A 24,798-nucleotide genomic window follows, 5' to 3' on the forward strand; every position below is an offset into this window, starting at 1 on the left:
TCCTCATATATTGTATTTTATATGTGTATCTACGCAATAATATTGCATATTTTCAAAATTCAAGCTAGCTGGCAAGTATATAAATATTTCCCTAAGTCAAAAATGGTGTTTCACTGGGAGTGTCTCTACACGATTACCAGCAATTTGGAATTTAAAAGCATCACTGACTGAAATAGCTATATAATGAAGGGCCCCAAATATTTCACATATCTTAGTATCTGAACACTTTTTATGTGAAAGCCTTATCCTAGCTCATATTCAATATTCAAATATTGCCTCCCTTCCCATCTCAGGCTTTGCCACTTAAAAATGTTTATGTGTTTCTTTTTTCCTCCCTGTTCACATAGAGAAATGTATAGCACATCCTGCTACAATATCAAAATCAGGTTCAAATTTTCCATTCAAAGGAAACCAAACTAAAATGAGATCAGAACACCAAAAAACAGCAGAGTATTTCACATGGTTAAGTCTGAGGCATAACTTTTCCTATACAGTTTGATATACTGAATCTGGATTATAAAATTCTAAAGTATAGATAATATACCTATATGTACTTTGTCTGTTCTGTAGATTGGGTACCTCTCTAAAAGATGGTGGCAGTGGTGGAGATGGATAAGGGCATCCTAATCTATAGAAACATACTTTATCCTAATGAAATCTATAGCTTGTTTTATTGAGAGAGACAGAGAAAGAGTATTGCTCATCTACCAATGTATCTCCAGGAATTTTCAAGAGAAATATTGATGGATATGCAATCCAAAATAGAACACAAAGCAATTTTCTGGATAATTAAGGTAAAAGTAAAGTTTCTTATTTTAAACCCAGATTATCTGGGGTATGTCTTAATTGATTTAACATTTCACTTGCAAGAATGAACAAGCCATCTATCACCTGCACTGAAGGAAAAGTGAACAGCATTAAAATGCTCAGCCAAGATAGCCAGAGGCCAGCCTCCACCCGCCTCACCAGTGGCTGACGTGCAATCCAGAACCAACTCATAAGCATTTCATTTTACCTGAACTAGAACTAGGAAGATATGTTATTGCATACATTCATTCAACAAATAATTCTTAAGTGTCCACCTCCATGGTTCATTGAATCTATATCACCATTGGTTGTTACAATGCCATTATTTTAATACCACAGGGAAAAAAAAACCTGGCAATTAAACAATGACAGGTCATCAATTGTAATATATAAATCCTATTTCTGAGATATTAAAATGTTAGGGGGGGAAGTGCCTCTCAGAATTCATGAAAAATGGTGTGAGCTAAGCATGGTTCTCAGGGATCCAGCAATGAACAAGAGAGACAAGGCTCTTGACACACAAAGCTCTCAGCCAGGGAAGACTCATCTGGAATTAAAAGAGATTGGGTACTGTTCTCTAGCAAAAGAGTTCCTGGTAGCATGTAGCTCTCCAGAAAGAGGCCAGAAGAGTAGAAAGTGTACAAAAATATATAATTAGGAAAGATATTTTAAGCCAAAATGCAATGAAATACATTATTTTGAAGAATCTTGTTTTCCTGAACCTGCTCATTTGAAGCTTAACCATGGGCTCCTATCTTTCTTCTTCTCTTTTAAAATTCCCTCTTACCAGTTCTTTCATCTCTAATTTCTTGCCTCTCTTATTACTTGCATATGTCACTCTTCTCCACCTCAAATTATTTTTATTTGTACTCTTTTCCTTTTTCTCTCAAGAGACTTTCATTAGCTTGTTCTTCTAACCATAAACTAAGCACATGACTGAATATGATTGATATTAGTTCTGGCTGGTTACTGGTACACTTTAATATTGAAAATTGATATCCTATCTGATTTCCTGGTTTTGCTTGATATATGATCTGTAATTTCCTTGAAGCCACTGGAGGTGAATTCTCTTCGGTATTTTAGGTAATTGTTCAGTTCTAGTAATTAAAACAATGAAGGAGAATGTGACTGACCCCCATAGGCTACTTTACGGCCAGAAATCTCAAAAGAAATAGATCCATTCATTCTGAGGAATACAACCCTAACAAACCAAAATAGTTCAAGCTTCTTTTAAATGACCTTAGTGATCCTAAAAAAATTTTTTAAAAAAGCATCAAAATCTATGGCAGTCAGATTTTTAAAAAGACACTTGAATGTTTATATCACATTGAAAACTGTATTTTCTATAGTCTAGAGCTGTTCTGTTAATGTCCCAAGTTTACCAAATTAAAAACTACATACCTTGGCTCTGTTCCCCACAATTTATTATGCACTGGAATCTGCAAACATTGCCATGACTTTCTGAATAAATTGCCCTTCCTAACATTCCCCATAGATGTTCTTTCTGGCTTCAGAATTCTACCAAAGAATTGTTACTATAAAGAAACTAGAAAGAGTCTTTCTGAATTAACTTCTTAATCCCTTCACCCTACAACCATAGACTGCACTCCTTCTCTGACCCTGGAATGTAACAATGTGTAAGACCTGGCCCCTACCCTGAGAAGGCAGTGGCATGTGTTGGCCTGAGCACAGGCATGGGCTTTTGGTCAGAGATGTGGGTCAAGCCCCAGCTCTGCGCCTGCTCACTGAGCCTCCTGCCCTCCCCCAGGGCAAGGAGTATCCCATCTCTGCATTTTAATTTCCCTACTTCTAAAATGGGAATGGCAATATCTACTTAGAAAAGTTACCGTGATAATAAAGGGCCTTAAAAGGGATCACATCGCTCGTTCATTGGAGGTACCTCACAAAGGAGGATTTCTTGTCTCCTTCCCTTAGCGCAGTATCAGAGGCACATCCATTTGCTTTTTCCTTTGCTTTGCATTCATGTTCTTAGTTGCATATTTTAAGATAAAAAATTTTACTATTAAATGGTTAGGCAGAATGAAGAGGTCTGGCCAGGACCATGTACAGTGTTTTCCTTGAGTCTTTTTTGTTTTGTAAGCTTAGTGCTAAGAATTATCTTTGTGCTTGTCCTCTTCATTGTTCAAAAGAAAATTTTGTGGGTTTTTCATGCAAATGTGCATATGTAAAACTTTCAGGTACTCTGTTGATAGTAAATTTGGCCAAGTAGTAGTCTCTGATGTACTGGAAAGCCAGCAACCTTGGAATATAAATCATCATAATCATAATCACAACAACACTGATTGAGTGCCAGTTGTTTACCAAATACTGTTCTAAGCACCTTACAGGTAGTCATTCACTTATACCTCAGGCCAACCCTACCCGATAGCTACTAGCGTCTTCATTTCACACACTAGGATGCAGACACACAGAGATTCAGTGATTTGGGCAAGGCTACACAGCCAGTGGGTGGGGTGGAGATTTCTGAATCTGGACAAAATAATCTGGCATAAGAGTCCAAGTTCTTCACTGCAACACCATACTATATTTTGGAAATTTGAGATTCTGCTCCAAAAAGGTATTCAGATATTGCAGTACTTCATAAGTCAGCAACATTTGCTATGTTGCCAACAAGTATCTCTAGTTCCTGGTCATAAAAAGGCAAGTAGATAGATGTTCAACCCTTTCTCTGAAGTTCTTTTACCCAAATTAAAATATTACATTTGAGTTTTTATCCAAACAAATTGGGAAGAGATTCAAGTTGAAGAATAAAGATGGGTATTCCCATCATATGCCTCAAGATTTTATTTAAACTAATGCATCCTTCTAGCTCCATTTTATTAATAATAAGACTACTTCATGCCTGTAATCCCAGCACTTTGGGAGGCTGAGGTGGGCGGGTCACGAGGTCAGGAGATTGAGACCATCCTGGACAACATGTTGAAACCCTGTCTCTACTAAAAGTACAAAAATTAGCTGGATGTGGTGGTACGCACTTGTAACCCCAGCTACTTGGGAGGCTGGGGAGGAGAATTGCTTGAACCTGGGAGGCGGAGACTGCAGTGAGCCGAGTTCATGCCACTGCACTCCAGCCTGGTGACAGAGTGAAACTCCATCTCAAAAAAAAAAAAAAAAGGACCACTGGTTGTTGAGCTTTTATTATGTGCTAAGTATACTAAGTACTTTATATACATGACCTCATTGACTGCTCAAAACAACCCTATGAGGTAGGCAGGTGCTATATTTATCCTCATTATACTGATGAAGATGCTGAGGCTCAGGAGGGTGAGAAACTTGCCCAGGGTGCACAGCTAGCACATCTGCAGAGAAGGGATTGCGACTCCCACTCCTATCCACCAGACCACAGTGCTTCCCTTGGAGAACACACAGTCTTCCATACTTCCTTCTGGCTCCAAGAATCACTGTGATGGACTGCATGATAAGCCAGCACAAAAACCAAACCATTGTTACCTCTGACATTTTTATGCACTGGCTCTGAAATGTGAAGGGCAAAGATCCCCATGATCTGGAAAGGAGAACCTGCCAAATCAAGACTCCTTCCCACAATAAAGCCCCTATATCAGAGCAGAAGCTGGGTAACTCTAGCCCTCCCTCATGTGGCTTCTCTCTCAAATACAGGAATTACAAAGAGAGGTAAATAGGGTTTGCATGGATGGGAGGGGAGGGGAGATGGTCAACTGTGGTCAACAGGGTCTTGAAAAGAGAAAGGACCTGAACTGCAAGACTATGGCAGAAATGGGAGCCAAGAGGCTGAAGAGTGAGAGGGAAGCAGCAGACACAGCTGGAGAAGCAGGTGAAACTCCAGCACAGACGGGAACAGAGGAATGTGCAGATGAAATATGACTCAAGTGGAATCCATCCCTTCTGCCTATATTAAAGTCTAGATGGTCTTGCTGGAGAGCATAATTATGCCACCTCTATCAGAACTGCCTCTTGCTTAGTCTAAGATTGTGACTGTTATTTCCAGAAAGTTCTGTTTTTCCAAGAAACTTTAGGAAACTATAACCACAGACTAAAGGGATCTGGAAGATGGCTGGGGGGGAAAAAATGGTGAGACAGGCCAAGTTTCTCTAGACAGCAGCCAGTCCCTGGGATTTTCTGGTCATTTTACACCTGTAGAGCTATTGCAGTAACTACTGCAGTAAACTGGTATACAGTATACAATGTATGCATACATCATACATACATGTTTTCTTTGATGTGATGTGAGTTCTAGTGTGTCGTCATGATTTTAATTTTTAGTGCCTGTGCTGCTCAGCTGTAACATCAAAGCAATAGTATGTAAATTCATGTTGAGCTGGGGCATAAATCTGGCTTTCATTAGACCAACAGCATTAAGGAGAGGTCTTTGGTCAATTGCACCTATTCTGAGATGCCTACTAAGTTTCAGTGAAATGGGGCAGTTTCTATCACCTTTCAGGGGTTCATGTTATAGCTTCATGATCTAGCAGAAAAGTTCTAGCAATAGCTAATATATGGCAGCCATCCAAAATTTCCCCTCACTACTTTGAGAGGCTAACATGTACTGGTCAGTTGGGCTGCGTTGGAAAGACATCCGATCTTATTTTCAAATAAATACACTTGGAACCAGGGGCCTGAGAGTAAAGAAAGTTAAAGTCATCACTGGCACCTTAAGAGCTTTTAAAACTGGATGTGATTGGCCTAGCTTTACGAAGTTGTGTTGAGCAGGGAAAGAAAAGCACAATATATAACCAAGAGTCATTTGTTTTATGTATGTGTTGTCCCAAAGCTCCAATTCCCAATTTAATCAGTATCAATGGATTCTTTCTAGCCAGAGAAGAGGGATCCTAAAGATTTTACCAAAAAAAAAAAAAACAAAACCCCAAAACCCCAAAAAACCAAATGTGTCCCTCACAAAAGCATATATACTTCAGAATAGTACAGCAAAAAAAAAAAAAAAAAAAAAAAAAAAAAGGGTGGGGAGGGGGAGGGGGTGTGGGGAAGGAAAATGAAGGATGATTAGTCCTGAGTTGATAATTGTTGAAGCTAGGTAAAAGATACATGGGGTTCATTACATGACTCCCACTACTTTAATTTTGTATACTTAGAAATTTTCCATAATAATGCTTTTAATCCACAGACATGCTAGGAATTCCTATGAAGGAGAATTACTAAAATCCAGATGTGATAGGATAGTGTCAGTTATTGAGACCCCTACACATGGGACCACCTGCCTGTTCACCCCTTAGCCTTCGGGTACTCTACGCTCGGCCAATCTAGATACTGACCAGAGTGCGGTGCACCTGGCCCATACTTTCCCACCTTCATGCCTGTGCTATTTTCCTCTGCTAGGAACACTCCCTTCCCTTACACTTCCTGCCAACTCTCCAAATCCATTCCATGTAAGGCCTGGATCAAAGGTATCCCCCCTGTTAAGTCTTTAATGACTGCATACAGAAATAATCTCTTCCTCCTCTGTACTCCAAGAACTTTCCTAGTGCTCTTTTGGGGCACAGCTCACTGTGTAATTACAATCATGACTATAAGAAGATGATAATAACAGCAGCTAATATGTACCGAGTGCTTACTATGTGCCTGGCGCTTTAAATATGTCATCATATTCTATCCTTACGATATGTTCTGAGGTTATTTCAAAGATCTGAAGCCCGGAGAGGTCCAAAGGAGTGAAATAGGGATCCAAAGTGTGATGTGATATCAGGTATGTTACAATAAATGTTACTATGATCCTTAGCTATACCACCAGAATGATAGGGTATAAAGTCTACCTGGGGCAAGACCTGAGAGCCCACATTTTTGATGACAGTGATACCGTATGCGCCTTATTTCTCCTACTGAATTACATGCTCCTTCAGAAAAGGGACTGTGTCATTTTCTATGTTGTATCCCTACTTGCACTGTCTAGTACAATGCCTTGTACATAGAAGGTGCTCAATAATGTCATGTTTATTGAACACTGGATTAGCATTGGGTATTTCTACTGCCTAAGGACTACATGCAACTCTCTTATAATCCACCTGTCTACGTCCACAAGGAAATGAGATGGAAAAATCAGCCCACAGAAAAACAGCATAAGCATCTCTTCTTCTCATCACTTCTGATCACACAGCCACAAAACTAAAATAGTTTCATATTCTCCCCACAATGGCACTGTAAATGACCAGGAAGAATTCTTCCCTGATGCTATTTTTATTTCACCTCCTAGCTGTATACTCCCTCCTTTTCCCTTTGCAAAACCCTCACCCCTAACAGCCTGAGGAAAAGCCAAAGGGATTCAGACGTTGTCTAGGTGATGACTCAGGAATCTGGAACTGAGGGAAACAGGCTGATTTTACCCCCCTGAGTTTCCTTTCTCTTAGTTCCCCTTTCAAACTTCCTAAGCCTGGCTTTTTTCCAACCAAATAATACTCCATCAGTTGCTGTTATTCTTTGGTTATATTTTGACCTTCTTCTTGAACACAGGGATGTTCTCTGGATTGGTGTTATGAAAACTTGGAGAGTAGGCTCAGAAGTCTTCCGTTCCTTCTCAAAACCCTCTCAACGTTCCTCTTCTTCTTGCTACAGGTCTTTCCCCTCCAATGACCCAGCTTATGTTATATTTCTGCAAGGTGTTACTCTCAGCGGGCTTTCAAAAACTGAGAAAGTCGTGGCTGAGGAGAAAGAGTGAGCTCATAACATGCTTATGGTCCTCCTCATTCTAGCTCTGAACACACCTCTCACCAGAGATAAAAGCATTTGAATTTAGGAAAGCCTTCCAGTCCCAGAAGAAATGGGTGGTAATGATAAAGGGACCAAGAATGGAGTTGGAATTTGGGGCAAGGGCTAGTCTCACCCATGGCTGGCTCTAAATGTTCCCTTTTCCGGACTCTTGTAAACCAGGTTGCTATAGTGTTAACATGATGTAAATTTCCTACATTTTCTTTTATTGAAAGTTGTTTTCTTTAGTCATAAACTTAGATATGCCAGCAAAATGCCCATGTGTGTGCATATGCATGTGCATGGGTGCAAATGTGTATGCCTATCTATGAAGAGGTAGGTGGGGCCACACTGAATTGTGACATATCAAATAGTACTCGTTTTATCTAATGTCACTCATCTTGACAGCCTTTCATTTTCAAAATTAATAAAAAGCATAAGGAAACTGCTGCACAATCACCAACTAAAGGATCTTGGCCACAAAGCTAAATATCTAGTCATCTGTGTTGTACATTAAGTGTGAAGGCACATATCACAGTTTGGGATTTAAATGGAAAAATCAATACCCTACAGGAAATCTACAGTTGCATAGCAGATTTTTCTATCAGCCAATGCTTTCTTTGTCAGTGCCTTCTGATTACACATACTTGTGTATTCCAGGCATCGATTTTGCTTTGCTTTTGTTTAAGTTACTTAATATTCCTCCCTCTTCCAAGAAGCAGGCATGTGGGGGCGGGGAGCAGGCAAAGACATTATAGAGAGTCAGTAATAAAGTCAAGGCAATGTCCTGTCTACCTGCCCAGGGCACTTTCTGTCAGTGCCTGTGGCGCAGAGGACTAGTCATCCGGCCACATGCTCCTGATTCTAGGGGCCTGGAAGCACCCTGTGCCCTCAATACTTTCTCCTCGCAGAGCTCCCACGCTTTCTAAACTGGCTACTGCTCTTGCAGCAATCCATGCAAGAAGATGGCAGAATCACCCTTCAGCTAAAAAAGCACTTTGGAGTGGAGCTTGCAATCTTCTCTGACAGATTCTTTAAAAATCTGCTCTAAGCTGCACTAAGAAAACTCCAAGGATTTCCTATTTCTCTCTTATGAATGAACAAGTCTTTTTCACATAGAGGCATAACTTCTCAGGTCTTCATAACCAGCCAAACACCATCACTTGTCTTACAGCTGAAAAAAATTAAATTTCTCCTTGGAGAAATAAGCTTACTTATGTTTTATTTTGATTCTCCTTTTTATCACAGGAAAGTATACTGACCAAAATAAAACATTTCTAACAGTGACTAGAAGACGAAGATTGTACCAAATTGTTCAAAACTACTGCCAACACAACAATGTGTTTAAGCACAGCAATGACAAAACATCTATTTTCTCCAAAGATAGCTAAAAAAGACGTTCGCATACATGTTTTGCTTCCTCCAGTATAAACTGACCACAACCAGGACTCAAGCATGTTCATTTTTCCAACAAATAGACAAAAATTAAATATGGCACATTACTTTTACCAATTTCTCTAAAAAGAAGTAAGCTACCCCAAAGCATTCTGATACCGAAACACAGCATAATAGCCTCTGTGGTCTTCTGCTGAACAGTCATAGTTACAGAGACAAACATTAAAACTGAAATGAACAAAAAGGGTTTCCTCAGAATAGGTAATGCTAGCAGTACTGGAAGTTTAAGAGTCCTAAGATAAACTATAAAGTAAGTTAAATTTTCAGGAAAAGAATTACATTTGTAAGCAGCAAATTTGCCTGTGGATTTGTTGGTCAGGGGACTACACACACAGAATGAGAAGTGCAACTGTAACTGTGCAGACCGTAGAGGGAAGGAGGTTCTTGCTGTCAACATGCAGCTACTGCGGCTAGAATGGGTAAGAACTATATTTTTGTCTCTCCTCCTGCTCTTTGGACACTTTGTTTTTAATGAACAGTTGGTATCAGAGCTAAATCCAAAGACTGTTACATGTGGGATTTCCTAATGCAGAGACCTGGCAGAGCTGTACTATATTTGGCCAAAAAACTAAACAGAAATTAGACTACCTCAAAATGTAACAACTGAGCATCCTCATTCTCTTTCAGTGTTTTCATTTAGTTGGAGCAAATGTTTTGCTTTAATGTAATTGAACAGAAAAGAACATTTAGGGGCAACATAGCTAGATCCCTCATAAAGCTTCATTTTCAAAAGGACTGTTTGAATCTCTAAATAAATGACAATTCATTCTCTGTTTACTTTAGGTAAACAGAAAATGCATTGCAGAGCGCTCATTTTCAAAAGCTAATCAAGAACATTAGGTCCCAACAGATTCATTTAATAGAAATATAATAGGCATTCCTGCTTGCTTTTCATCTTGTCTGGCTGTAAATGTTAAAATGAACAGCAAATTAACCCTGCATTGGAACAGAGTCTCAATGTCACAGCTGATATCCTCTCTCTTACGACTTGTAAACATCCCCGCACCCTGTCACTGCTTTGACTCCTTCTGCATAGGAGAGACGATTAAGTTTGGCAAGAGAGTGGAGGAATACTTGAATTCTAAAGGGAGTACTGCGTGTCAACTCTGCTATCTTCTCTAGCAGAACAAAATATTACCATGTTGTCTCCTAAAATAGTGTACAATGAGGACGTAGGAGGAGGGGCGAGGGTGAGGTTGTTTTTTCCCAAGCTACATATATCAACTGTCTTTCTCTATATTTTTAACTTTACTAGCCATTCTCCAAGTGGCTGCTTATAAACTACTAAACAAAACAAGCTAATAAAGACAGGGCCATTCAAGCTCTATAATCAGATATAAAAGATTTGCAAACAATTTGAGATCTTATAATTAATATTCAGTGATATCAGAATTAGCATTTAGAAATCTATACAGAAAACTATAATATTTCATAAATTATGTAATCATGAACAAACCCTTTCAAAAACTGTTTTCACTGTGCTAAAGTAACATTCTAGACTTGTTGTAAGTATGTTATTCTTACAAGTAGTTCGCAGTTATTCTTGAAGGCAAGCCTTGGAGTTTCCTTAGCATAGTGCTGCTGGGGAAAATTTTCAGCATGTCCATCTTCATCTCTAGCCTGAAGGGAAATATAATGGCCTATTTAGGGACTTACAAATAATGGAAGAAAAAAAGCTAAAAGCATAACAGCTCAGATCATTAAACAAACGGGAATCCAGAAATAATAACAATATTAAGAAGTTTGTTTAAATACGCAGTACGCCTTTTAGGTATCGAAATTTGGGATTTATTTTTCTTTACATTGTTTAGTTTGAACATGCAAATTCATTGTGGTGCAATATTTAAAACAATATCAAGCAAACCAAGATCAAATAATTCTGTTGGCAATTACCACCACCATAGTTTTCCAGTGCACATTGTTCATTGCACATTTAGGATTATATGACATACATACGTGTTTAAACTTTTTGGCATGCTTAAGCAATCTCTAGATAATGCACTTTAAAAAAATTCTAATAGCAAGGCCATAAGAAAAGCAATCTGCATAATTATATTTTGCATTGTAATACTATTAGAGATAAACTGATTCCCCTCCATTTTTAAATAAAGATCTAAAAGGAGCGATGATCTAGTAAGAACCATGATTCTTCAATCAAATGCAGTAAAAAAATAGATTTAATTTAAAAGCTGCATTAAAAGTTACTGGTTATTTTGATCTACGCTGTTAATTAAGAAAGCTGAAGTTTAAATGGAGACATTAACAGAACCCATTAGCAATACCGCTTGCATACAGTCTTCTTTCTAATCTCCACCGGTTTCTGGTTTGGAGTTGGAAAGAAGGGAGAGGTAGGTGAAAGGGGGCGTGTCTGCAGCACACTCATTAAACCATTCATTTGGGTGACACTTGCACTCTGCTCTGCTCTCATCTCATCTTAGCCCTAACTGCTCTCTCTTTCCTGGCCTCCTGAAATTCACAGCTGAGCTGTCTCCCTCACATATGGCTTGCATATAATTATGCATATTCCATTTTACACTGCATTAAAATGATGAGCTCCTGGCTCCCTGCCAGCTGATTTTTAAAAGCCCCAGCAAAGTAGGAAAAAGGAGAGAAACACAGGGAGAGCCGCAAAGGAAGCAGCAGGTAGTTCTGTCTGCTGTCTCTTTAGATAAAATGTATGTCTGGCACCAAGGGAACAGCTGAGAACTACCTGTTGTTATGTATGGATTGAGGAGGGAGAAAACAATGAGCATCCTCTGTGGCAGAGATGACAACACTTATGTATTGTTTCTCCTTTAATGGAGCAAAATCTGCCCTGATGAGTGTCACTCAGGGCTCCCTAGCTATACTGGAGCTTGTCATTTAGAAAGAGATACTTATTTTGTGCATTTTAGAATGTATTGCTTGTGTTTAATAAAGCTTCTGCTACCTAGCCCAAGGAGGGAACTAGATGGAAGTGCAACGTCATGGTCAGTAATATTTAGGCTACGAGAAGTTTGTGGGAAAAAGAGATTGCTCTGTTTTGGTTCAGTTTTGAGATTTATCAACATCCCTGGGGCTTGGTGCCTTTTTACTGTAACTTTTCATTCCTACTAAATCAGACTAAAATAAAAAAGAAGTTAAAGGATTGGCTATATGTGACAGAGAAAAAACTGTAAGTGTTGTCCATGTCCAGTGTCTATCAAGGCACTGAGACAAACGATGTTTCTTCTTACCGCATCGGAACAACTTTGCAGCTATGCCAGAGTTTAAATTAATATAGCTCAAATGGGTTGCATTTTAAATCCCAACTGGCAAAGGTAAGTGGTGTATATAAAGGAAAGGCAGTTGTAAGAAAGCAGGAAGATGTCGATAGGCAGTGACAATATTAGATTCTTTATAACAAAATGTTAAGCCACTCTGTGAGGTACAGGTCTCTTAAAGGCAGAGACCACATCAATTTCATCTTTCTTACTCTGCCATGCCCAGTGCCTTACTTTTAGTTGATATTTAACAAACATTTAAGTGATGGAAAAAACCCACACGTGGATAGTAAGTAGACCCTACCATAAACAACTCTGTAGAAAATGCCACCTCAAAATATGCTAAACTTGGTACTAGCTTTATTATATTCCTGATGCACTATGATACATATGCTTGGAAACACACTTTGCATATAGTTTTCAAGGGCTACTATTTACATATGTATGTCTATATTCAATATATATGTATCTTGTATATAAATATTCATAAGGTGGAATGTGTTTATTATGCATGTACTATGTATACACATTCATACACACCAGATGCCTAGGGATATTTTCAACATTAGTGGCAAAAATACATTCATTTCACTTACATGTAAGGTGCACACAATGTTTTTTGTGTGTTTAAAGGCAAAAAAAAAAATCCCTTTATCTAAGATTTGAATGTGCTTTCTCAAAGGGGCTATAGACTTTATCTAAAGCTGCATAATTTATGAGGCTAAATAAAGCAGCAGTGGAAGAGAAAGGAGAGGGGGATTGGAGAGATTAGGAAGTAGAGAGAGAAGGCCAAAAACTTGCTTCTTTATTGAACCATTATGTTCACCTCTGCATCAAACTTCCATGGCTCTGGGAATGGCCTGCCCTCTAACACCCACCCTGACTCCAGAGTTCAAGAAATTCCATCCTTCAGCCATTTGCTGTGTTTCCCCCACATGCCACAGAAATGAAAAGCACACACAGTGCAAGAAGTTCTGGAACCATCACCTTCACGTGTATGTGTGCACAAACATAAGAACTCATGCACACTTCTCACCTCTGTAATCCTCTTTGCATTGTGAAGTTTTTAATATGCAATTTTAACTTACTATGACAGGAATAAGTGGAATTCAGTGCATTCATCTAAGGCAGGAATTCTCTACCCCAGCTGCATATGAGAATCATATGGGGTGGGTTTTTTTTCTTTGGCTTAATATACTGGTGTCTTACCCCCTTCCCTTTCTAAGACTCTGCTTTAATTGAGGCCTGGACATGGGTGGATTTTTTTTAGAACGCTCTCAGGTGATTGTAATGAACCAAGGAAGGGTGAGAACTGCTGATCTGAGTACAGTGCCTACAGCTATCAAGGGGAGGCCCTTGGCATAGCTGCCAGAATGTTCTCTAACCAGGTCCCAGGCCCACTGGAGTGAACCACTGAGCTATGAGAGGGGTATTTGCAGGTCGAGCAACCCAGATTCAAAAATCTGAAATCCAACATGCCCCAAAACACAAAGCTTTTTGAATGCCAACATGATGCTCAAAGGAAATGTTCATTGGAGCACTTCATGTTTTGAATTTTCAGATTTAGGATGCTCAACCAGTAAGTATATACAACGCAAACATTCCAAAATCCCAAACAGTTCTGGTCCCCAGCATTTTGGATAAGGAACACTCAACCTCTAGGAGGTAGTACCTGTGGTACATCTTACCCTAAATATTCAAAAACCCTGGGCAACATAGGGAGACCCTGTCTCTATCGAAATAAAACAAAAAAAATTAGCCAGGTGTGGTGGCATGCACCTGTAGTCATAGCTACTTGGGAGGCTGAGGCAGGAGGATTGCCTGAGCCCAGCAATTCAAGGTTACGGTAAGCTATGATCACGCCACGACACTCCAGCATGGGCAACAGAACAAGACCCTGTCTCAAAAAAAGAAAAAAGATTTAAAAGATTACACACTAGTTGCTTGTGGGCAAAAATTATCATTATTTGTTTGCTTGTTTCTTAGTTTCTGGAATGACTAATGATCTTGGAAGAACTACCGTACCACTTCATCAAAAAGGTCTTCCTAAACCTCTCTGTCCAAGGCAAGTATCTCCACTGTGGTCTTTCTTAGACTCAATATGGTTGCAACCTTGGAATCACTGGTGTGATTTTTGTCTCCCCCACTAGCCTGCAAGCTTCCTAAGGGCAAGAACAATGTCTGGTCTCCCACCACTGTATCTTCAGCCCAGCCAATGCCTGATGCCCAGTAAGTGACCTGTAAGAATGAGCTTGATCATTCACAGAACTTGGTGGCAATGTTAGACAAAATCCGTAAGACCTTCCTTACCCTACATAAAGAATCAGTTCAGAATATATTACAGTTAGAGACTTATTCTACATATGCCCCCACTTGGAGTGCCAGACAATGCCTTAACAAGCAAGGTGGACATAGGACATCGACGACCCCTTAAGGGAGGAGTATGTGAACACTAAAATTGTTCAGAATCACTGGCTCATGGTAATAACATAAAGCAGACCAACTTTTAGCTGGTTTTATTATTGTTCTTAAATCCTCAGTAGACAATGCATTCTCTAATTGCCTGTCGAGAGTGGACCACCCCACTGTTGGCTCTAGATATCCACTGGGGCCAGAAGAATTGTGTTCACGTCTGACTTTTTTCCAGAGTGACAAGTTCTGAAAGAAGGCACATCAAGGCACTTCATGATGAACTAATTCTCTCCATGTGTCTTACTTTCAACAGTTTCATTCTGACTAATGTGCTGAATATTTATGCCAACTACGGGGAAAAGCCAATGGGAGACTATTTTTTGCATTTTACTACAAATGTGATTGTCAGAACAAAGGTGCATTTTTAACCTATTATTCTAAGAAAACTTCATTTTTTTTTGCCACAACAAAAACAAAAATCTTTCAGTTGAACTGTAAGCAGATGTCCCTGTTTTGCTGACAGTTGTGTATCCATTTTCATGTTGTGCCTAGCATTTAGAGAAATATTAGATGATATGAGAAATTTACACTAATTGCCTCTCTACTTCAAAAACCTCTGGCTTAAACTTTATATTCACTTCTCTTTCCCTCTGAACCAGCACTAATTCACTTCTCTTATTTTGATTCTTACAATACGGCAAACTAGTTCTTCAAAGAATTCACTGCTTCCTCTGGGCCAAAGTCTTGGTGCCATGTGTGTGTTGCAGCAAGCTCGTCAATATTTCTCCTCTGGAGAATGCCTTTAGAAAAGGTAGAACATTCTAGAAATAGTTGCAATTGCCTACCCCAAAGAAGTGTGATGTTTCTGACTCCATGAAAAGGTTAACATTATTGCCATTTAAGTGGAAAGATAATTAGGCTTCAGAGTTAATACCTCCCTGTGATGAATGGGAGTTTACACTTCTGTGTCATTGTGATCTCAGGATTTCTTCTGAAAACAAGCAAAGGTTCTGCCTGGAATCAGAGCCAGGGAGAGCGCAGCAGAGCTTCCAGGCTTAGCCCTCCTATGCTGCAGCAGAGGCAGCACACGTCAGCTCACACGTGTGGCATTGTTATCGAACTTAACACCAAAAACAGCACAACTCAAAGTTGTGAGAATAAGTGTATAGTTGAAGAATTGTAGAGGAGAAAAAAGGGGACACTGATTTTATAACTAACTGTTGGAACCAGAAGTAACAGAATTTCTTTTCAAAACTCAAGGTAAAAGCATGGGGACACTGCTCTGAAAACGCACTGAATTTTATTTTCTGAAATCTCTTTTCTGGTTTAGCCTTCCTTTCTGAAAAGCATCCAGACATTCTCTTGAGGAAGCTCAGGAATAAACAGCAGCTATCACACACTGCCTTTCAGTGTGCTGTGAATGTCTTTGTGAACTTGACCTAAAGGTCAGTACCGTTTCTTTGTCCTGCAGTGGACAGACACCTGGGACCTCTGTACAGCCACTCCTGCCTCTGGCAGGAACAAGATAGGGAGGTCTTCAGAGTAACCCCCTGCCTCCCCTGGAGTTACTGCACTGTTGTGCTCATCTCAGTGGCTCACCTCTTCAGGCCGGAATCCCCAGTGCCCTTCAACTGGGTCTCCTGTCCTTTACCCCCATTGTCTCTGTTGGAACTAGATTCCATCTCTCCTTCCCACTTCTGCTGGCAGATCCTTATGTGTCCTTTAAGCCTTCATTCAGAAGCAGCTCCTTCAGGAAGCCATCAGTGACTCTTCCTCCTGGTCCTCACCTAAGCTCTGCACCCCCGTCCCTATATGTATATCCATTCCACACTAATTTATTGCATTGCATTATGACCATGTGTGTGTCTGCCTCTCCCACTAATCAATGAGGTCCTTGAGTGTGGAAACTGAGTTCTGTCCAGCTTCAAATGTCCAGATCCTGGCATATTATAAGTGCCTGGCATATTATAAGGGTTCCATAAATGACTGAGTGAGCAAATGAATAAATGAATGGGCTTCTATCCTTTAACACTATTCACTGGATATTCAGCCTTGCATTCCAGTCCCTACTGGTTGAGTGTTCTGCCTCTGAACCTCAGGAGTCTTCTCCATACCTGAGTCTCAGCAGGCCTCTGCTGGAGCTATCTGATCACACCTGCCTCATACCTAGACCTTCACTGACTATTCGGTGCACTTCTGTCCAACACCTGTTCCACCTACTTGGTTAGACAGCAGGGTCTTGGCCTCACGGAAGATCTTGCACTCAATTTGGGGTCTGGTCAATCATTTTTTTGCCCCACATGTTTCTCTCTTCCACCTCCCTGCTAGACTGATCCTCTGGTCTTTGCCCAACAAATTCTCATCCTCAAAAGTCCATTCCCCAATTAAAAAACTGGGCACCTTGTTCCCTGTTTCTGATATCTCAACTTCTCCTAGAGTCCCAGGTCTGTCTGAGACTCCTTGTTTACCATCCATGTCTTATCTCCTCTATCAGACTGGAAACTCCTTGAGGGCAATGACCATGCATTATATATGAAGTCTCTTATATAACAAGCAATCCTGCAAATATATGTTGAATAGATTCCTTAGCCTACACTCTTCCTGAAGCCAAGGCCTAGAGTGTTTGGTTTTTCTCTACTCAGAACTGCCTACCTCTATGAATGGATACCCCTTAAATATGAGTTGTTTCTATGCAAATATTCAACTCACTGAACAGATTGCAGAGAGTTGCATGATTCTCAGACAAAATTATATGTGTATGCAGCTTGGGTAGAGGGCTTTCTCCTGGACGGAGGGCCCCCACCTGGCATCAGGCTCCCTGCTCTGGAGATACGCCACTAAACCAGAAATATCCATCTCTGAACCCAGGCATCTGCTCTATTCACATTACTACTCATCTCTGCATCAGGATGCCTTGCCCTCCCTTTCATCTGCTTGTTGAAGATTGTCTATGGGGATTTCTGCAGTGGTGCTGTTTTACTTTGTTCTTTTAACCAAATGTATTTAAATTCCCATTTAGCATGTAGGCTGTAGGAGAAGCTGTTTGCCCAGAGAAGGCCCTCCTAATTCTCCATCCTCCTTAACTGGCAAACTGACAGGCTTTCCCCATACGTCTTCAGGCTCCTCTGACAGCTCACACACCTCTGATGGATGAGATGGACTTATTTGCTGCAGCTATTTTTTCACTCCATGCAAACCTTTATATATATCATAAATTTTTAATATCCAATTTGGAGTCTTCAAAGAATAATGGTAACAAATATGCAACATGAAGATAATGGGAATCGAATCATGTTTATGGTCTCCACAAGCATCTCCTTAAACGATGTCAGGTCAGAGCCCCTCAGAGCCATGCGCATGTGAGGCTATGGGCTGATCTCGTGCCTGATTAATGGCTGCCCTTACTCAGGGGCCCTAATGGATTACATGACAGTTATGGCAACAGACTCCACATCAGCCTGAAATACAGCTTCCACAGGAACTAAAATATATCATGTTCATCCCAGCACATTACAACTGTGTCTGGAATAATCAGAGTGGTTGCTTAAGCAGTTCTGAAAATGCCTGTTTTTACTTTTTATTTTTAAAATCTATTTTTTCTTTATTGAACAGGTGAACCTTTTGCATTTTACCTTGCAGGGTTCTTTCTCAGGTCACCTGAGTGTCTTTGTTTGGTAAGAACTGTTATTTCACAGCATCCATAGGTAAGGCCCAGCAGCTAGGGGCATGCAGCCCTCTTCTTTTTCATCCTCTGCTAAGGCCACACCACCTCACACCCCAGGCAGCTTCTGATTATTCCGGAAGCTTAATCAACACTGGATTACCCAGACTCCTTCCCCTTCCCCCACTTTCCTCCTCCACCCACTTTCTGCCTTTTGGCTTTTCACTAGTCATTTGCATCTATTACCCAGGGACACAGTGAGGGGAAACAAAAGGAAGGGGAACACCAATGATTCCACTTTGCTACCGGTTGGCACCCATAAAATACTTAATTAATAGGCCTAATCTAGGCATTTCAGGTAGTCTTTTTTTTTCCTTTTCTCTGAAATCACTAGGCAGAAGGGGGTTGGGCTCATATGATTATATGCAGACCCCGTGATGGACCTGAGACATCAGAGAAAATGTGAAATAGGCAAGGTCTGGAAGGGGACTCCAGGACTCTGTCTGTAAGGCTAGAAGAGGCTCCAGATGTTACAGAGGAGATTCACTATCTATAGGATGCCTCCCCCAGAAATAACCTGGCCTCAAATGGGATTAAAAAACACAGTACTAACCAGATTAAGATGCTGTTCTGGATATTATCCAGGATTAATAATAACAGCTAACATTTCTACAGCTTTTCATGTATGCACCAGACACCATCCTAAGTGCTTTATATGTATTAACTCATTTAATGCACACACTCATACATATATCAAGGAAAAAAATGACTTATGAGGTAGTACTATCATTATCTCCATTTTATATATGAAGAAGCTGGGGCACAGACACGTTATGCAGTTCACACAAACTCACACAGCTAACAAGTGGGAGAACCAGGATTCAAACACAGGCAGTCTGGCTCCAGAATCCCCACGCTACACACTGATGATCTCCCACCTCTGTGCTGGTGGCAAAGGTAAATCAGTGTACAATAACTTGAAAATACTGGTGTCGTTACATTTTAAAAATATGTTATAAGGGAAGTTTTCAAATGTCTTTGGTTTTAGCACTCCAAGATTGAATATACCAAGAAAATTAGGAAGAGAGTGTTAATGACAAATATAACAGAAGCAGGACGGGGTGGCTGGTAGAAGGTGCAATGGGAGGGGAAAAGGTAGTCTGCGAAGAGCCCCAGAAAAGGATTCCCTGCAGCTTCAGGAGCAGCGTCAGCAGGTCTCTGGCACAGCCTGTGGAAGATGGTACTTCAACATCTTCAACACTTAAACCAACTTCTTTAACCTGATTCTTATTAAATAAACTTCAGATCATCGAGTGTGACACCTAGGCCTCTCAATACCAGAAAAGATGTGTCCTACCAAACTCACTCAGTTCTGCAGGTCCTTTAGCAATCTCCTTTGTGGACTTCTAAAAACCTCATCAATATTATGATACTATTTTTTATTAATCCTGTAGGTGATGCTGTACAGACTACAAGAGGTAGTCATGCTATCTTGTCTCTGTATTCCTGGCACTCGGTATACAAATGTAGATTGTGACTTTGGTTAACATGAGTCAGTTCATCAAGGCAGTGGATATCCCTGAGCCAATCAGTGAAACTGAGTCCCTGGACGTGCCTTGTCAAGAAACCTGCTCAGACTGTGGTGATTGTTCTGGGGATGATGGGGTAGAGAACCAAAGCCAGGTGGCCTCCTCTGCTCCATCCACAACACCTTCCACTCCTAGGAACAATAGAGACAGAAGTACAATAAAGCAGCCCTGAGCAGGTCGATGGCTAACTAGCTCAAGTTGGTGGGAGCACAAAGCAAGAGGCTTAAGTCACTGCCCTGAGTGAGTTAACTTAGTCTGTCACTGTCACAGAACATACCCTTCATCATGACCTGCCATGTCACAGGTATACAGGTCTTGGCAAAGGGAGCAAGACACCAGAAAACATGTGAAAGGATGCGGATGAATCAGTGCACATCTCTCACTGCTTCTGGAAGAAATAACTCACAGGGCATATGCTGGTGAGCATAGTCATGGATAGCTATGAGTCACCAATGGAAACAAACGGTGTCCATGAATTAGTTACTAATCCTGAGGTCAAGGACTATAAATTCTCAACTAACAGCAATACTTGTCAAAGACATGACATCACAATTGTTATTTGTAACAAGAGTTCAGCACTCAGATCAACTTAATTTTCTTTTCTCCCACCAGCAACCACAGAAATGCTATAATCAGGGTCTGGGTACAACCAGGGTTGCCTACATCTGTTCTGGCCAGTCCATATGCTAAGCCTCAGTTCACCTCATCTCCCCAGTGCCCATCCACCAGCAAAGCAGGCCTGCAGATGCTCCAAAGCTGTTCCCAACCATCACTGCCACTCATTCCCTGCAGCTTCAGCTTGAGCCCACTTCCATACCGTTCCCAGCTCACCACCCTCACCCTAACTCCGGCCCTGCCCTGGGCCCTTTAATTTGTGTACTCGGCCTGGCTGGAGCTTGCTGTCCTCCATGGGTATGGCCTTGGTCCTGCCACTCTGGTCCTCATTCTGGACAGACATAGGAAGCTATCCCACCCTGGTCACTGCTCTGGCCTAGGACAGTGTTATAGTCAGCATTGAAAATGGTGCCCAAAATATAATTTGTCTTAAAGATAAGATTTCTTTAGGAAGAAATATGAGTATTATACAATATATGTAAAGATCTAAACTCAGCCTGAACATGAAAGAGAAAGCCTAGGACCAGGACAGAATCCTGGCTTTTACTGTGCACTAGCCACATAAATGTTCTGACTGATATGCAGCAATACTGTTACTTCTGCCAGTGGATGTAGGCAAAGGAGGAAGACGAGGTGATACATCCCTGGGTCTTTCAGACTGTGAAGTTCAAACATGATTCTGAGCAGGATGGTCCTCCTGACAGCTCCAATTATGATCCATGTGCCACTTGACCTGTTAACGGAGGTGCTATCCGACTAGAAAAATGTCTGAATTACTCTGCTTCCAAATCCAGGACCAATGAGCCTCTCTGAGGAGCCAAATGCAAAGATGGAAGCAAAGAGTCTTCATAAATAATGACCTCTGCTCCAGCGACACTCTCTGGAGTCTTTGTTTTAAACCCCAGCCATTCTGCAGATGATGAATTGAGGTAATAAAAGGTGGGATTGTGGCATGTTTAAATAGGGGATAATCATTTCAGCAGAATTTGACTGGGGTTTAGGGACATGCCTGTTAAAGCCAATAGCTGAGTATCAATTAAAGTTCATTTCTAGATGACAACTTTAGTTAATTCTTGCTCCTCTGTGACCCTCTCTTCTTCTTCTTCTACTTCTTCTTCTTTTTATTATTATTATTATTACATTTCCAGGAGGCATATTTTGGGGTCAAAGCCCAGGTGAAGAAAGACAAAAAGTGACCTGGGTTTCCACATCCTCTCCCTTCTTAGTATAAACTGAGAACAATAATATGTGGTTCTGCCTTGCACAGTGAGTAGCCCAGCCCCCTCTGTTTGCTCCATTCCCTCCCTCACTAAACCTTTCTAGTTACCAAAATTTCCAAGCTGTCCCAGTTCTTCTGAACCCTGGTCTCTCAACCACCCAGTGTTGCTCTAGATGGCATCCCAGAGATGACTGGAAGCCCCACTGTATGAAGGCTGGACCCCACTGGAGAGGGCATCACCAATTCTAGAACCTTCCAACTCAGTGACTACTTCATGGAGTTGTCATCAGGAACAAAGGAAGAAAATTCAACATAGAAGCCACTTTGACGATAATAATAAGATACAATGATTGTTCTGTGCCAGACCTTGTGCTAAGCATTTTACTGACTTTGGCTCATTAAAGCTTCCTAAACCTTTAGGAAGTCCCTATTACTCACCACCTCCATTTTGCCAGTGTAGAAACTGAAGTGTAGAGAAGTTAAGAAACTTGTCTAAGGCCAGAGAGCTCATAAAAGACAAAGCTAGGCTCTGAATGCAGGTGTCATGACACAGGCACAGATCTCAACCCCCATGCCACACTGCTCGTGTGCCTCAGGAGCACAGTTGGCAGAGGTGACGATGAGCAGCAGAAACCGCAGGGATTACTAAAGGCAGAGAAGTCGTGGCTCAAACCTTCACATCCCTGCAGGTCCTTGTGGCCGAGAGGGAACTTGCCCTCTGGTCTCTACCCTTCATGGTGAATTATTGCTACCCAATGCAGCTCAAACGGATGGGTGGTGAGGGAGCTGGCACCTCATGGGGGAACCTGAGGGCCAATCTCATAGGCTGAGGAACAGAGCCAAAGGCTGCGCAGACTCGAAGCTTTAGCCTGCCAGTATCAGGGGGATGGCCTCTGCACATATTCTGCACTTGGGGCACGGGACTGAGATGAGGCAAGGATGGGAGGGGAAGGAGGATGGTGGCTGAAGATGAAATAGGAATGGAGCCAGGGGAGTCCCGGGCATCAGCATAAGAAACCCTGCATAGAGATGGGGAAGGAGACATCCCTAGAGCTGACAGACTTCTCACTACAGGGCTCACTCATTTTAAAATCTCTTAAATTCCAGTTTCATATGTGCATCCTACAAATAAAAGCTTATGGGATCTGTAGTGATCCCATAATCAAAGTGAGAGTGAGCTCAAGTCTTTTCTCAGGTTCCTAAACAAACTGAGACATGTTCTCAAGGACGTGGGATTCTAGATTGATAAACCTCTTCTTTTGGTTCTTGTCTAATCACAGAATAGAAAACTGTTATGCTTTGATGTGGAAAATAGTCAAAGGGGAATAAGAATGATCATTTTATAAGATTGTTGATATTAGCCTTCCCTTCTTAATAAAAACAGGCAGTGCTTACATGTAGTCAAGTATCCTACCTTAACAAATAAAGAAATTGCAGTCATTTCTTTGTCTTAAGAGATGAAAGACTTTTGCCTTTAAGTTATAAAAATGTTTTGACTGGTTCCATAAACTGTAGGATGCCATACTCTATATCTATACCAAAGCACTATATGTGTCATTGTGACCCCACAGAATGCAGACAGTGGGGCCATGGCACTTGAGTAATGTTTTCCTTAGGTCTCCATTCATTTATTTATTCATCTGTTCTTCATTTATTGAGCATCTACTATGCACCCAGCAGTAGTAGACAATTGAATAATTAAGCACCTAAAATGAATGGATTCATCACACATGCTTAAAACATTTTAACTTTTTAAGTTCAGTGATAACAATAGAGCAAATGGCCCCTTGAAAGCTCTATTCATATACAATCTGGAGTGTCAAAGATCATGTATTCATATTCTGTTTAAAACTTAGATGTTTAAATAATTATAATTTTATAGCATTAAAAGCAAACTACGAAAAGCAAGAAGTAGAAAATACTCTTTGTTAGCCGGCAAGAATTTTAAGGAAGTCAAAAGCAAGAAAAAGTGAGAGCAAATTCTTAAGGGCTGAGCACCCCAAGTACCACTTAGTTGAGGACATGAGTACAGAAAGGGGTGGGGAGGGCCATGTGGTGCCACTCCAACCCGAGTTTGATTCCTGGTGCTACCACTGATGAGGAAAAGGGGAATGTATACATCAGCAAAATAGGGTACACAACATCCATTTCAGAAATTTGTTGCAAGGATTAAATGAAACAATCCATCACACAATGCCTGGCACAGTGCCCCACGCAATGCCTCACGCAATGCCTGGCATGAATAAGTACTCAATATATGACAGTTATTTAAACTGCACAAATCTGCTTTCTTTTCTGGAGAAAAAAAAAACCTCAGCTGGCAAGAAGGCAATAGGGGCTTACTATCTTTTCTTATCATTAAAGTCTTGATTAAAATTAAACTGTATGCAACTATAAGGGTATGCCCATCATCCCACTGCAAATGCCAATCAGAAGACACAGCCGAGGGCTGGAGGAATTTTAGAAATGCACAAACACACCCACTAATCAGGATCTTAACCCTCTATACAATCTGGACACAATCAATACTTAACAACCACTTCTATCTCTCCTCCTCCATCTGACTACCCATTTCGCTCCTGGCAAAGAAGGCAATGTTTTGTTTTCTTTGAATCTCTTCACTCTTAGTGTGTCCTGAGCAGCATCTTGGTCAACAAACTTTCCACACTCACTGAGGGGCTCCCACGTGAGCAGCCCAGGATTTGTGGGCACTGCAGTATGTTGAATTCCATGGCCTTCACACCTCTGCCAAATAACTCAACCAAGATTTTCATGTTAGTTCCTTTGATTGCCATTCATGTCACCTCTTTTAATTCCTTATTTTCCAGCTACTAACTTCACCCTATATAAACTTCGTTTCTAACTCAGAGAACACCTTTATCGTTTGCTGATTTACATGCTAAGTGCTCAGCGGAGCTTGGGCACATATATGTTGTAATCCACACACTGAGTAACCTCACCAAAGACAGAGAGGAGCAGAGAAGATGAACGGGAGGGAGATTTTCTGAACAATCTGATATTTGGCTCACCATTTCCAGAAAGTATGCAAATTAAGGCCGGGCAGTGGCTCACTCCTGTAATCCCAGCACTTTGGGAAGCTGA

General features: G+C 40.9%; 1 protein-coding gene across 1 annotated transcript in view; it reads right to left on the reverse strand.

Annotated features, from left to right (window-relative positions):
• Nucleotides 1-24,798, reverse strand: part of SOBP (sine oculis binding protein homolog) — a 164,636-nt gene that overhangs the window by 60,548 nt on the left and 79,290 nt on the right. Inside the window, exon 5 of the mRNA XM_021670506.2 lies at nucleotides 10,483-10,578. Coding sequence (XP_021526181.2) covers nucleotides 10,483-10,578 — 96 coding nt within the window. The remainder of the gene's footprint in view (nucleotides 1-10,482; nucleotides 10,579-24,798) is intronic.

Source organism: Aotus nancymaae, unplaced genomic scaffold, assembly GCF_030222135.1.
Source record: "Aotus nancymaae isolate 86718 unplaced genomic scaffold, 86718_ANA_hifiasm-v0.15.2.pri h1tg000040l, whole genome shotgun sequence".
Lineage (NCBI taxonomy): Eukaryota > Metazoa > Chordata > Mammalia > Primates > Aotidae > Aotus > Aotus nancymaae.